This window comes from Artemia sp. Qi Xiang Cuo, chromosome 17, assembly GCF_049724085.1.
Source record: "Artemia sp. Qi Xiang Cuo chromosome 17, ASM4972408v1, whole genome shotgun sequence".
NCBI classification, from domain to species: domain Eukaryota; kingdom Metazoa; phylum Arthropoda; class Branchiopoda; order Anostraca; family Artemiidae; genus Artemia; species Artemia sp. Qi Xiang Cuo.
Window position 1 is genome coordinate 2,447,031 of NC_142810.1, and position 16,613 is coordinate 2,463,643.

Below are 16,613 nucleotides of genomic sequence, written 5' to 3' on the forward strand. Positions count from 1 at the left end.
ATTTCCCCAAGGGTTATGTACCTAATAGACATTTCAACATCCCTGTGACATCAACCCCAGGTATTTCACATGAAAAACCAAGCATGGACGATTTTATGCAATAGTCGTAATTATGGACAGCTTACTATAACTTTCATGTGATCTAGAAACTGTCTTATCGAACATTATTTGTATTGCTACAGTTAACAATTCATTTTGCTGCCTTTACGGCAAGTGTATTGATATAACCTAAGCTCTGTGACAATTATGTGAGTAATAATAAATACATTACTTTCTTATTTTATTCTCTCTATGTTAACATTTCTTGAGACAGTCAGTCCTTGTGGCTCCACTTGCTCTTAAGGGAACCTGAACTTTTTAATCTGATTTCGATCTAGTATGACCATTATTGCAAGCTCCCCATTGGAACCGCTAATTTAAGCTCCCCGCACGCGAAGTTCCGCCTCCACTCAGGTATACCATTCGCAAACCGCCAACTAAGAGTTTAACCGTAGATCACCCATAGAAACAGTCAACTGAAAAATTCATTTACAAAGTGACAATTCAGAGTATAAAAAGAACAGGAAAAAATTCTTTTATTGAGAACCAAATTCTTTTATTAAACCCCCCCCCCATCAGAATGCTTTATTGAAAACCCAAACTAGAATTCTTTTAAACAAAACCCCCCCCCCCCATTAGAGTATCATTAATGTCAACAGCAAACATATGTCTTCAGTGGATCCCAGCCCACGTTAAAATTTTGGGGAATGAGAGTGCCGACACAGCTGCTAAAATGGCATGCCAAACAATAAATGTATTTACTAGTGGTTCAACTCCTAGATCTGCAATGCAATTAGATCAATTGATACAGTCAGTAAGAACGTATGATTTTGAGGACAGCAGAAATCAATCCGGAAATTGGTTCGTTACCCGAAAAGTAGCAAGAAAGTTTGAGAGACATGTGTACCAAGGATTAAGTAGGAAAGAGGGAAGATTTGCATTTCGTCTTAGATCAGGCCATGCAGATACAAAATTATACAGGGCAAAGTTTTATGGAGAGTCAAGTAACTGTGAGTTTTGTGACAAAGAAGAAAGTCTGGTACATCTTCTTATGGATTGTGATAAGTACACTCTCCAAAGACAGCATATCAAGGCCTTTTTCATGAAAGAAGAAAACAGTTGAGTGTAAATTTGATTTTGGGAGGATTTGCAAATGATACTGACAATATACAAATCCTAAAGCTGGTTGTACAGTTTATAACTGCCATTGGGAGAGATAGGATGATGTGATGGGAAGAATAATTATGATTAATTAATGTGACATAGCAGATTATTGATGATTGACTAACTAAAGTGGGATCCAGATTTATTGAAAGAAGACCCAAGTGACCGAGCAGTCAAGAGGGGTCTTTAATTCGTTCATCATAATCATTTTTAGAGAGCAGACTGACTTGCTTGATTCTTTTATATCTAACTAGAATTCAGACATTTGGGTTTATTTTTAGGTGTAGGCATTAAAAGTAAGTTTCGTTAGGCATTCGTAAAGACCATACATAGGCCTAGGCTACTTCTTAGAAAGAAGCACTGAATAGCCTAATTAGAGTGGCTGGCCTACAATTGAATCCTCTGTTTGGTACTTAAAAACTGTTTGTTCCTAACCTTTACAGGTTAATATATACCACATCCTATTATTGAGTTAGGACTAAAGTGAATACACCATTCGATGCCTTTTTTTATGCTGATTACAAATATAATAAGCATTTATAACATAATTTAGTTACCGCCCCCCCCCTATCTAGACAAAGTCAGGGTTAGGTTAGGGGGGTTTGGGAGAGGTTTAGCCTATAGAGGGGGGGGGGGGCTGAAATTAAGTTATAAAAGAAAATCTTATCAAATTCGTAATAAGAATAAAAAAAGGTAAAGAATGGTTAATTAACTTTATTTGAAACTCAATAATATGATTTGGTATATATTGACCCCTTTACAGTTATGCCCTCTCCCCTAATTTATCTAGCCTAGGTGTAGCCCATTAGGGACATCCACCTTAGGCTATGGCTAATTACCTTAAAATTACCTTAAATCTCACTAGCCAGCGATAAGGACGAATCCTGTAGACGCCGGTCAGTGATGATGGTGGCTCAGCTCATCGGGCGCATCCCAAACTGTGCGCCATGGCTTGCTGCACCAATCTCTGTCAACAGCTGACTTGAAGGCTTCAGTATTAGGGGACATGACTGCATTCTGGCTAAGGGAATTCCATAGGCCAACCACACGGTTGGAGAAAAATTTGTTTCGCAGCCTGGTATTAGCGCATGTCCGGTAGAGCTTTAGGGGGTGCCCTCTTGTTCTTGACGAACTATCTAACTGGAATAAGTCAGGGATGATATCGTGGTTGCAGATCAATTTGAATGTCATCAATACATCTCCTCGCTTACGTCGGTATGTGAGAGATGGTATTTTGAGCCTCTGAAGTCTGGTAGAATATGGCAAATTTTGAAAACTCCTTATGCATTTCGTTGCTCGCCGCTGCACCGATTCCATAATCAATTGGTCAAGCTTGTTAACTGGCGTGGCAATGGACATCCCAAATTCTAATTTTGGTCGGATCAGGCCCATTAGGAGCTTAGTAATCACTGCTGGAGATCTACTGCAGAACGTTCTCTTTATTATACCGAGAGTTTGGTTGGCTTTGGCTACTGCAGACTGCGTGTGCAAGTTGAATTTGAGCTTGTTATCAACCAAGACTCCCAGATCTTTTTCGCAGTGACTGGTTGTAAGTGGCTGTTTAAAACCACAATTGGATTCCATAAAATACTGGCTGAGAGGGTTGTTTGCTCCAAAGTGTTTGACCTTGCATTTCTCGATATTAAATTCTAGTCGCCAGGTTTTTGCCCACGTTGAGAGTGCGTCGAGATCTGCTTGGATGTCTTTGGTACTTTGGGGGTCATAAATCGGACCGATTATTTTGGAATCATCAGCATATAAGCAAATCTTATTCTTTATGATTGAAGATGCATCATTAATATAGATGTTGAATAGAGTTGGGCCCAAAACCGTGCCTTGGGGTACTCCGCTTTCTACATCTGCTGATTCTGAGAAGAAAATTGATCCACCATCCCCAAATACTCTTACCATCTGCTTCCTGTTGGTAAGAAATTGCATCGTCCAATTTATGACTTCATCGTGGAGGCCTATTGCGTGGAGTTTAGAATTTAGCCTCCTATGACATACTTTATCAAATGCTTTCGCTAAGTCTAATAATATCATATCAACTGGGGATCCCGCGTCCATAAGTTCTGTGACATGCTCGTAAGCATCAATGAGGTTAGTATCAACTGATCGACTGGGGCGGAAGCCATGCTGGCTAGGAGATAGTAGCTTGTTCGCATTTAGGTGTTCAATAATGGCTGAATTAACTATGCCTTCATGAAGTTTTCCCACTCCCGAGGTGAGACTAATTGGTCGATAGTTGCTGGCTTCATCTCTGCTGCTTCCTTTATGAACAGGTGTAATGTAAGCTTCCTTCCAGTCTTGTGGAATAGATTTAGTATTTAGGGACTTTTGGAATAGTAGGGTGAGAGGATGTGATAGTACTGCATACGTCTCCTTTAAGAGCCGAGGGGGCACTCCGTCAGGTCCTGTTGATTTATTTGGGTTAATCTTCTTTAGTCGAGTCTCTACATCTACCTTAGTAATATTAATGGGCGGCATACTTTTTTGAATTTCGTACTGCGGGGGGTCTGGAAGTGGGGCATTATCTGCAACTGTAAATACTGAAATAAACTGCTTATTTAATGCATTAGCTATCTTCCTTGGGTCGCAGATTTTAGATCCATCTTGTACAAGCTGAGTGACAGAATGCCTTCCAGGCTTACCCGATGACACATACCTCCAAAATTTCTTAGGGTTAGTTTTTGTTGCAGCTGCCACTGATTCCTCATACTTCTCGGTGATATTTCTGGAGAGACTTCTAGGCTTGTTACGCGCCTGCTTATATTTTGTGTAATAGTCAGCCTAGTTTTGATTCTTTGTGTACAGCTTCCAGTATTTCTTTTTTCTGTTCCTAGCCATTTTTATTTCTTTTGTAATATACGGGAGGGTTATTGGTTTCCTTTTCCATTTCGTAGAAGAGTGATTTTCAATAGCCTTCAGTAATATTCTTTTTGTAGTTGTCCATGACTCTTCCACATCTGTATTCTCAATGAAAGACCAATCACATTGAGTCAGTTCCTGACAAATTAGACTGTAATCAGTGTACACGTGTTTTGTAAATTCTAGTCTTTGGGGATACAGTCTAAAACTGCAACTTATGACAATGTGGTCACTAGCTCCAAATGGTGGTAGGGGCTTGATGCTTATTATAGACTCTTGGTCTTTTGCTAGTAGCAGATCAAGTAGCGAAGGGTTCTGGCTATTTCTATATCTTGTCGGGAAGTTAACTGCCTGGTACAAAGAATGATTAAATAGGCACTCCAGGAATGGTCTTATTAAACTATTTTCAGAAAAACCAAATCCGTTGACCCATTGAATATTTGGGAGATTGAAATCACCAACAATAATTATGTTTCCTCGTAGCTTCATTTTAATATCAATTGAAGTACTCATAGCAAGTAAAGAGGATTCAAGGCTAGGGGAACTGGGGCTTCTATACATGCAACCAATGTAAAATGGCCCAGAAGGCAGGAGGACAGATATCCACACTTGTTCAATATATGGTTCATAATCTGAATTAATATCTATGCTTCCTACCTTCAGAGAGCTTCGGATGTACACGGCTATTCCTCTTCCTCCTTCTCTAGATAAGTTGGTGACCAAGGAATAGTCGGGTATCTGGATCTGGGTATCTCCAAGAGGAGTGTTAGTCCATTTAGGTTTAATCTCGCAGAAAGCGTAAACGTCTGCTTTTTCCGTCGAAACGGCATATTTTATCTCATGGAGCTTTGACGTTAAACAATCTACGTTACTGAAGACAACTTTCAGACCATTGTTCATCCAATGCGTGCAACTTTTATTCGGGCTATTATCTAGATCATTACATTCCCCAGACTCTATGCTGCTGTGGTTTGAAACGTCACTCATGAAAACAGTCTGCTCGGAAAGGATACAGCTTACTGATCTCGCACTGTAAAAAGATTCACTTGATTCATCAATAGCACTTATTTCAACATTAGAAGACACAGGGCTATTTACACTACTATCTATATTTCTTTGAGAATTATCTAGATCGTGTCCATTGCAGCTGGTGCTGCAATGGAGGTGGGCACGTTTTTTGGAACAATTCTGTTGCCTTGAATGACTAGGTTTTCTTCACCATTAGCTTGTCGCGCATGAAGTACTTCATACAGCTTTGTCCTCTTTATACGGTCGGCTTTTGAAACATCATTTCTAAACTGAATTTGGCTTGTTCCTTTTCTCTCATATGACTTTTGCAGGATCACTTTCTTAATTTTTAATTCATCAACCGAAAAAATAATGGGGCTCGCCTTACGCGAATCATTTTCATTCCTGGAGTTATTGGGACTGACGAGGCGCCGAACATTTTTTTACAGCTATCCGTTGTAGTCCGTATTCGTTACATAAGAAGTCACGAATGAATGTCTCATCATTGGGTTGCGGCAATACTCCGAATGCTAGGATATTTAATTTGCGTCTTTGTTTGTCTCTATCTTCAGCGATCAATTTTTTCACGTGGCTCTCGAGTTGCTGGTTCATTTCATCTTTAAGAGATTCTACTTGAGATTTGATTAGCTTTTGTAACAGATCAGGATTACTAGCAGCCCCCGGGGCTTCTTCAAGCAAAGTAATACGAGTCTCCACATCCTTGAACTTGGCATCAATGTCTTTCTTGAACTCTTCTTTAAATTCACTAAATGACTGTTTAACTGCATTCTTGATTTTAATATCTAGGTCCTGTACAGCAGTTATTACAGGTTCAAGTGGTTCAAGCGTTTTGTTAACTATGGCTTGTATTTCGGCTGCACTAGCGCCACTATGGGCGTTACCTTTACAAACAGGACACTTCCATTCGCAGCCTAATATCCTTGTCATTTTTGTCAGAAGATTATACTCGGGTTTGCTAATTTCAAGGCAATCGATGCAAAGCCATTGTTTACAAATGTCGCAGTTCATTGCACTAGATTCTTCATCCAGACTCTCATCACAAGCAGCGCAAATGTCTTTCCCTTTTCTTGGCCTTTCTCGAAGCCTTTTTGGTGGCATTCTGCAACTTTGCAACTTTCAGGCACTGATATCAAGGCGACACCAAATAAAACGCAACTCAGGTAACAGGTAATAGAACGCAACTTGGATAACAGAATGCAACCAGGAACACGAGAATTCAGCGCCGCTAGGTAGCGTTAGTGTAAAGTCCAAACTTTAGGATAAATTATTGACAAAAATCGAAATAAACTTGACACAATTTGCTGCAAATGATTTGCTCTTGGACAAATAACTCTCGGCAGATACCACTAGAGCACTTGCCACAGTTACTTTCAACTCTTCTGCTAGCTTTTCCTCTTCTGGCGCTCAAATGAAAGTATTATATCTCGTCGATGCTCAGAACGCTAAATTTATTGCCTTGACAATTTTCGAGGTAGACAGAATGTGGGAAGTGCAATACTCAAATCAACTATTCCCAGCAGTTTAAGGATTAAAATCCCGCTGGTACCAATTCGGCCTCTTGTTTGTTTGCTATTGCTCCCTTCTGCACAAATTATCCACTAAAAATACGCGAACGGACGAGCCAACGTAATCAATGGTGGTTTTAGTATTTAGCGTTTGGCAACTGCGCTTTATTGCTGGCTGCAAATTCGGAAGAAGGAGAAGAACACTGAATTCAGCCTGGACTTATTTGACAACTGGAAGCCGAAGAAGAAGAAATTCTTCTAGAAAATAAATAAGAAAGAAGAAAGGAAGAAACGAAACCTAAGAAGAAAGGAAGAAGAATATTAAAAATAATTGTGTTAGAGAATTCGAAAATTTTGTGAAAACAGGACTATCAAGTGAAGTTTTCTTGATTATTTTTATTTATATAAAGTGGGGAATTTATCTCAACCATGATCCCAATGAAATTACACCCTGAGAAGTGAGATACTAATAACCAAATGCTAGGCACCATCTCCCCATTACCAAGTGACCTTTCTGAGGACTCAGACTCCAATGAAACCATGGTCACTGTCCACTCTGAGGACTCAATTCTCCATTATGATGGCTTCAAAACAGTCACTCCTAAAAGATCCAAGAGAAAACGGTACACCAGTTTCTCCCCATTAAAGACAGTTTCTACTACACCCCCATCTTTTTTGGAAGAAGAGCACCTCATCCACATTCTGCCTACCTCTCCTGAAACCATGTTCCAAATAAAAAACATCCAAACAATTTGACTTGAGCTCTTCAAAATCCTGAAAATTAATTTCAACTTCAACATCAACAGAGATGGTTTAATCTTAATATCTATTCAAGCAGGCTTTGAAAATGCAAAAATAACTCTTTTGTCACTTAACTCCCTTGGAGGCATTAAGGTCCATTCAAAGCAATGGATTCGCCCTCCCCCTGCCCAAACAAAAATTTTTATATACAATATCCCTAATGGTATTCCTGAAACTGACTTAAAGGATGGCCTTATGAACTGCAAAGGCCAAAAAATATCAGTATCAAAAGTCACCAGACTTGGAAAACCCAACAATGATGGCATATACACGTCTAAATCCTAACTTTTCGCCCTGGACTCCACCCTAGAGAACTTCAGTGAACCTATATCCCTATTTGGCCAGATAAAACCCTACAAAGAGTACAAGGCTAAGCCAATACAGTGTGAAATTTGTCTGACAATGGGTCACACAAAACAACACTGCAAAACAAACCTGAAGAGGTGCAACCTATGCCAAAACATCCATCCTCCAAACACAGCAAACTGTGCAAACAAGAAATTATCATGCATTAATTGCAAAGGTCCCCATTCTTCTGACAACTGATCTGTATGCACAAAATACAAGGCAAGATCAATGGCTCTCAGGTTGTCCGAAAAAGAAAATATCCCATTTCAGTTTGCAAAAATTAAACTCATGGTGCACAATGCAGATACACCTGAATTCTCTGAACCAAACACACAATCTCATCAAAAAACTACCGCAAACAGCTACACGGACAAAACCACAAAAAAAATTTCATGGAATTAAGACCTGAGAATTTCCCCCCCGTCCAGCTAAAGACCAAAACCCTGATTCTTCTATAAGTAAACCTGCAAAATGAACCTCATCAAAATTGCCAAAGGAAATATCAGAAGAAAATCCAAATCTACTTCCAAACTTATGCCTTTACATATTCAACTACAACTCACTCTCCAGAACATCCCTCACAGAAGATCAAAAATCCTCAATTCTAGAAGAGATGGCTAATACATACTTCCCAAAAAATCTTAAGGACACAGCCAACACAAATTTCAGCACTATACTCAATAAACTAAATCTATCTATCAATGGCTAACCCTCAGTTACCTCTATCCTCCTCAATTTTGCAATGGAATGTGAGATCGTTAAATGACTATAAAATCACTGACCTTCTTAAGTATACTTCTTCACACAACATAGACATACTATGCCTCCAAGAAACCCATTTAAACTCATCAGTTAATCTAAAAATTCCTGGTTATGATGTCCTAAGAAAAGACAGATCTTCCAATAGAATTGGTGGTGGAGTTGCCATCCTTGTACGATCTCACCTCAAATTCTGTGGTATAAGCCTGCCTGATTTCGGTCATGACATTGATGCAATTGGTGTAAAGTTGTGGCTGGCAAACATGGAGGTCACTGTTATTAATTTATATAATCCAAATGGTAATAACAATGGACATGATTTTTTCAATTTTATTTCTAATAATTTCTCAAATTCAAATCTAGTGGTTGTTGGGGACTTCAATGCCCATAGTTATATCTGGGGTTATTCACCTCAAAATAATGCTGGAAAATAAATAGAGGAATTCCTCACAAATTTTACCAATATATTACTAGTGACTCCTAGACACCTAAATACCTACTTCAGCAAAAGAAGTGGGAGTTATTCAACTATTGATCTTCAATTAGTTTCATCAAGTTTAACAAATAAAACTACTGTCAACAGAATAGACAACCTCCTAAGTGACCATTTCGCCATATGCACAAAAATTGGTGACCCAGCCATCATTGACCATTTCATTTCCCACTATGTGTGGCAAAAAGCAGACTGGTCAAACTTCTCCCACATTCTTTCAAACCACGACTGCTCTTCACTGTCCACTGGCCCAAACCAACTCTCCAATAATCTGACATCATTACTTCTCGATGCTTCAAACCTTACCATACCCTAGTCCCAACGCCCTAAAACTCTGAAGATTAACAAACCCCCTAAGCCATGGTGGACATCCTCTTGCCAAGAGGCTTGGCACAATAAAAGGAATGCCATCAGATCCTTCAAGAGAAATCCATCCACTGGAAAATATATTGCAAAGCTACAAGCAAAGGCAAAACTTAAGAGAACAATCAAACTTGCAAAAGAAGAGGCTTGCAAAAACTTTCTCTTATCAGTTTCCCACAAAACGCAAGAGTCAAAGATTCCTAGACAAGATGTGTGGCAAATTCTCCACACAGAACCCCTTCCATTACCAGCTAACTCTAAATGGTCAGCAGCTGGAAACCAACGAAGAAAAAGCTAAATTTTTAGCAGATTTTTATGAGAAGAAATTCAAAAACACCTCTCATAATCTACCTCAGATCAGCCTAACGCCCCATTTTGACTTGCCTGGGTCCCAGTATCTACTCCAAGATTTTACAATGATTGAACTGAATAAAGCAATCAATTCAATCAAACCCAAAACAACTTGCAGCCACAACCAGATCTATCCATCTTTACTCCAACACCTTCCAATAGAGTTTAAAAAAGTACTCTTATCTCTCTTCAACAATGCCTGGAGCAATTCCTCCTTCCCATCTGCTTGGAAAACATCACTCATCATCCCCATATTAAAACAAAATAAACCCAAAGAGGACCCCAACTCCTTCAGACCCATTATGATTACCCCAGTTCTGGGAAAATTATATGAGAAGATAATCCACTCCCGATTGTATTGGTCGGCTGAGTCTAACCACCTCATCCCACATACCCAAACAGCATTTAGGAAATATCATTCTTCCATTGATGCATTTGTTCGCCTAACCAATGCCATATCTGAGTGTCTGAAAGGCAACCAAATCCTGGTTGCAGCCTTCTTGGACTTCCAAAACGCATATGATAATATCCAACATCCAGTCCTACTCCAAAAATTATCAAAAATGGGTTTTCCAATACCTGTAGTGAATTTCTTTAAAAGTTACCTATCCGAACGCTCTTTTGTTCTCCAAGTAAATTCCTACATCACTTCTAAAAAGTCTGTCTCCAAAGGCCTTCCCCAAGGTGTTGTCCTCAGCTGTCTCCTGTTTTCACTATATTTATGGGATCTCAACCTACCCCAAACAAATATTCAGTTTGCAGATGATATAGTCCTATGGTCTACCTCAAATGATTTTGAACTAGCCCAATCCAAGTTACAAAAGTCGCTTTATGCCTTTGAATGTTTCTCCAACAATTCATGCATACCCACCGCCCCATCAAAATCAGCTATAGTACAGTTTCATAACAGGAAAAATCCCCAATCTGCCCTACTAACCCTAAATGGTGTTGTCATCCAAGAGCAACAACACATCAAATATCTTGGCCTCACTCTAGACCAAAAACTAACCTTCAGGCTCCACATGGAAAATGTGAGAATAAAATGCCTCAGAAAAATGCGTATCTTACAAAAGCTACTCAATACGCCTTTGGGTTGCCATGAAAAAAATCTAACAAATGTCTATAAGACTTATATCAGATCTCACATTGATTATTGACTAATTGTCTATTGATCTCGCTTAAAAGCGCTACTCTACAATCTGGAGACCGTTCATAATACTATGAACCGTGATGTTCGTGGCCTCAGGACTCACACCAAAACCAACTTCCTCCTCAGTGAAAGTGTTCTCACCTCTATTGCCATGCGTAGAAACACTCTACTTGCCCGCTACTTTACAAAAATTGAAGGTAACAGTTCCCATAGATTACATGACTGGCTAAGAAACCCTGGAGCTTTTAGGGGCCTTGCACGGGAATTTGCAACCACCCAAATGACCTACCCCATACCTTCATCTTCTTTATTTCAAATTTACCCCCCGGATACCTTCCTGGGCTAACCTCTACCCAGAAGTGAACCTTTTGTTTGCGCCAGCTATTAAAACAGACCTTTCCCTCGCCTATGTAAAATCATTATTTCATGAATTTGAGTCTCAGAGATATATCCACCACCTCCCAATCTTTGTGGATGGCTCAAAAACAGATTCCAGGACTGCTTGTGGAGTCCACTTCCCATCTTTAGGTATAGCAGCTGCTGAAAGGCTCCAAAATGATGTGAGGATCATGACAGCTGAAATAGCTGCCATCAACATTGCATTGGAAACCATTATAAAGATGCCAAACCCCCCAAGAAACACCCCGCTTATAATTTATTCAGACTCAAAATCAGCCCTTGCCTCAATATCACCAGAACATTCAGACTACCCAGACAATGATACCTCCACCACTCTTGTACTATTGAACCAACTACTTAAACAAGGTATATCCACAAAATTCCAGTACATCCCAAGTCACATGGGTATAAAAGGGAACCACAAGGCAGATGAAATAGCTAAATCTGCCCTTCAGCTTGAAATAATTTCTGGAAGACCTATCCCAGTAAGAGATGCAAACTATTGGCGCCTAAAAATTTATCTAGCAAACCAATGTCCACCAAACCTTTCTCCATTTACATCCCGGAAAGACTCAAAGATGTACCACAGAATACGATCAAATGCTACTGGCCTTAACAGCCAAACTTATCTCTATCAAAACCCAACCATTCCAACAGTAATCAGCCCTCTTTGCCGCCTATGTCAAACCTATGATGAGACCATCAACCATGTTCTTTTTGGTTGCCCTGTGGCAACTCTCAACCATAAAAAAGAATGGCTAACTTTATCTGCTATATTCAAGCGCCTCAAGCTAACCCCTTATATTGACCAACTAACACAAAGGAGACACTCTTCAACTGATGATACTGAATTGTTCAAAGCTGTCTTTAACTGCCTAAATATAGGTGGTTTCATCAATGATGTATAAAGTCTATTATTGAATAATAATAGTCTAATCTCTATATTTGATTTCCCAGGACACCCCTGACATAATCATACAATACGAAAAAGGTTAAATGGATTCATCCGAAGCCTATAATTGAAGAAGAAGAAGAAGAAGAAATAATACAAAAATTATCCTTTTTACTACAAGTTTGAAGAGGTTTACAATTATTATCCTTTTTTTGGTAAAGTTTCTTAGCTGATCTATTTATTGTATTGATTTACCTGTTATTAATATTTTTGCCATTTTCCTTGACTGAATGTCAAAACCAGATCCACCTGGTCCCCACTTGGAAGGGGGCCAGTCTTGGGGAGATGCAATACTCTCCCCTAATCAAGTCCCCAATCCTTCATTGGAAATTGAAACTGAAAGATCTGATGATAGCCAAATCAACACTATGATCACAGTTCAGGAAAGACCAGAAACCATCACAGTAGAAACTGAGTTCATCACTGTAAAGAGAAAATCAAAAAGGACGAAGCCATCTAATAGTCCTCTACAGGCTACAAACCATAGAGGCCATTACCAAACCACCCAACTATTCCTAATTCATAACCCAACCCAACAAACTACAGAGAAATACATCCATGATGGAACAGTTATAAGACTGATTCCAAAATCTCAGGAGACACTATTCTTACCTAAGAACATACAGCAGATAAGATTAATGCTCTTCAAGGCCCTAAGATGCAATTTCAGCATCAACATAGCTAGAGATGGCTCATTAGAAGTCCCGTTCCCAGAAGCTAACCATGCCAACACAGCTCAGCAGCTAACAACTGTTGGAAGCATCCAAGTGACAACTGAAAAGTGGAAACCTCAGCCAAAAGAAGAAACAACTGTAGTATACAACATACCACGTGAGATCCCTGAAGCTGAACTAAAAGAGGGTTTAATGACAGCCGATGGGGAAGACATTCCAGTTAAGGCTATCCACCGCCTAGGTAAACCAGGAATAAACACTCCACAAACATATAGGACTGTACTTTTCATATTGGATGGACACCCCCAGATCACCCAACAAATATTTCTATTTGGGCAGCCAAAGGCACATAAAGCATACAAGGACAAACCAATTCAGTGTAAAAAGTGCCATAGACTAGGCCATACCTACAAGCGTTGCAAAACCACAATAAACAAATGCATAGTGTGCCAAGAAGAACATGAAAGCAATGACTGTAAAGCCCAACCTAAATGCATATATTGCAATGGCCCCCATAATTCTAATAATAGAAGTCTATGTCCTAAATACAGAGAGCGTCTAAACATTATTAGAATGGCAGAAATAAAAAATATACCAATCCCATTTGCTGCCCAACAAGTAAGTAAATACAACAAGCCAGCTATCCCATCAGAAACAGTTCCCAACACACCCCTCTCCCCAACATGCAGCATGCTTGAGACACCATGGACACCAAGAACATCTAGCACACCACAAAAAACTCCAATACCTGCCAGATTCTCTTCCCTGTTCCCTGCCCCAGCAAGCACCAGCTCCAGCAACAGCAATAGGCAAGTAAGACCGACAGGCCTACCAGGTTTCAAGCAAAACCCCAAGCCATTAGCTCCAGTAGCATCAGCCACAAACCAGGCCACAAAATCAATGCTCACCAACACAGTCAAGGCAATCACCAACCTCATAGGCTACACCTTGGTAAGTACTATCCTTTCCCAAGCTAAAATGCCCCAAGGACTTAAGGCAGTCATCATGAGAGAACTAGCCACAAAAAACTTCTCTAAAAGCTTAGTACAGACTGCAGAGCTAGATCTAATCACCATCCAAAATAACCATCAAGCTTACCACTATATGGCCAATGCATAAAGACCAAATCAACAACCAACCATTACAAAACCAGAGCAAAACAACACTAAAGATCCTCCAATGGAACACACGCTCACTATCAAAAGAGAAGCTAGACCAGCTGCTCATGTATATTAAAGTAAAAGATACACATGTTATATGTCTCCAGCAAACCCACCTTAACCAAGAAAGTACACTATGGGTTGAAGAATATGAGCTCTACAGGAAAGAAAGATCCTCAGGCGGGAAAGGAGGGGGTGTAGCTATCCTTGTAAGGAAAGATGTTAAACACAACTTCATAATACCAAAGGAATACCCTAATGAGGTTGATGTAGTTGGAGTAAAAATAAGTCTTAAAGATAGAGAAACACTAACAATATACTCCTTATGCAATCTCAATGGTAACCGTGAAGCTAAGGAATTCCTAGCAGAAATTGCACCTAAGATGATTCATCAGAAAATAATAATAGCAGGAAACTTCATTGCTCATAGCCCTACTTGGGGAGGAAAGAAAACCAACAAGGCAGGCCAATTTTTAGAAAACCTACTAAATAAATTCCCAGAAATGTCAATAGCCACACCATATGGTATGAATACCTATTACAACAGCAAAACTAACTTTTCTCCACCATTGACCTACAACTAATGCCAAATAAACTATCTAAATACTCAAAAGTGAGTACATTCCATAACCTAATAACAGACCATTATGCCATACTGGTAGAAATTGGTAGAACTGTTTATGAAGAAGAAGAGTACACACCAAAATTTAACAATAACAGGGCAAACTGGACTAAATTTAAAGAAATTCTCAAAAATATTGATTACATGCCAATTCAAGAAAGCCAAGACACAGAATTCTGTACAAAAAAACTAACTACTCATCTCAAAGAAGCTGCAGTATCATCAATACCTAGAACTACCAACAAACAATGCATAAACAAATCATCAAGGAAGACTTCATAACCATGGTGGAATGACCAGTGTCAAGCCTCATTTACCGCAAAAAGAGATGCAGAAAAGAATTTTAGAAAAAACCCAAACCCCAAAACATACATCGAATTTAAACAAGCCTGCGCAGGACTCAGAAGAGACACAAGAAAGGCAAAAGCCCTGACATGGGCTTCCTACTTGGAAAAGATTGACAGATACACACCTGAATCAAAAATACACCAATTTTTAGACAGAATCATGAGAGCAGGAAAAAAGAAGAATAACATTAAGCATCCCTTATAGTATCTGGCATCTAATTTAAAGATGATATAAAAAAATCTGAAGCACGTGCTGGCATCTACAGACAGAAAATTGCAAATAAAGAATAGTTAAATAATAAAAGTAATAATGACAGATTAAATACAGCTTATTAGCTAACACAATCCTTTAGAACTAATGAAGTCCTGCAAGCAGTTAATAAAGTGAATAAAAAAGCAAGCCCAGGTGAAGATGTAACCCATATCTCTGGGATATCAAATGCCTCAAGAAACTTCCAGAAGCTCTTATACATACATTTAACCTCTGCTACACACAAGGAGTATTCCCTCAGCAATGAAAACAAGCAATTATAACAACAGTGACCAAACAAGGGAAACCCAAAGATGACCCACATTCATACAGACCAATTGTATGTTTACCAACCCTTGGTAAGTTGTTTGAGAGAATGCTGTACAACCGTGTCCAGTGGTATACAGAGACAAATAACATCCTCCCAAAATAGCAAGCTGGATTCAGAGCTTACCATTCAACTATAGACATCATTTTGAAACTTGTGACAGATGCACAGAAAACTATGAACGATGGATTAATACTGGGTTTTGTACTGATTGATTTAGAAGGAGCATATGATAATGCAGAAAAAGAAATACTAGGAGAAAGACTCCGTGCATTAGGCTTCCATCAACCAATCAGAAAACTGATTGATAGCTTTCTAGATAATAGAACTTTTAAAGTTAAAGTAAATGGGAAACTATCATCCTCAAGACCCATTGAAAAGGGACTCCCACAGGGAGCTGTACTCAGCTGCTTATTATTCATATTGTATATGACAGCATTAAAAATTGACTCACTAAATAAAATTTTTGCAGATGACATTGGAACATGGGCAAAAGGGAAAACGTTTGCTGAAGTTGCAAATAAACTCCAAACTATTTCTAATAACCTCCAGGACTTTTCTACCAGCATGAAACTACCCATATCAGTCCCCAAATCAGTGATCATATATTTCCATAATAGACGAAAACTAGAATTACAACCAGTTACCCTAGGAAATTCTACAATCCCAACTACCAGTGCAACTAAATACCTTGGAATAATTCTGGACTACAGGCTTACCTTCAAACCTCACATTGACCATATCATACAATCATGCATGAAAAAGATGAGAATTATTCAAAGACTATGTGGTACAACCTAGGGAAGCATGGATAGATCCCTCCTCAAACTCTCACACACAGTACATCAGACCAGTAATTGAGTATGGCCTGATTATCTATGAATGTTTCTCAAAACAGTTATTCAACAAATTAGAAGATGTGCAAAATACAGCACTTCGCATTGCCAAAGGATGTCGGAAAACAACAAAGATTCAATACATTCTCCAACAAGCAGGGCTTCCACAAACTGA

At 39.1% G+C, this 16,613-nt stretch overlaps 2 protein-coding genes across 2 annotated transcripts; one reads left to right on the forward strand and one right to left on the reverse strand.

Annotated features, from left to right (window-relative positions):
- Nucleotides 1-1,345: 1,345 nt before the first annotated feature.
- On the reverse strand, nt 1,346-5,058 carry LOC148941790 (uncharacterized). Its single transcript, XM_089103614.1, has 3 exons — nt 4,073-5,058; nt 3,112-3,937; nt 1,346-1,453 (listed from the first exon to the last, which is right to left on the reverse strand). Exons 1-3 carry the CDS (start codon nt 5,056-5,058, stop codon nt 1,346-1,348), a joined length of 1,920 nt encoding a protein of 639 aa, XP_088959740.1.
- Nucleotides 5,059-14,120: 9,062 nt separating this feature from the next.
- On the forward strand, nt 14,121-14,639 carry LOC148941791 (uncharacterized). Its single transcript, XM_089103615.1, has one exon. It carries the CDS (start codon nt 14,121-14,123, stop codon nt 14,637-14,639), a length of 519 nt encoding a protein of 172 aa, XP_088959741.1.
- The last annotated feature ends 1,974 nt before the right edge of the window (nt 14,640-16,613 follow it).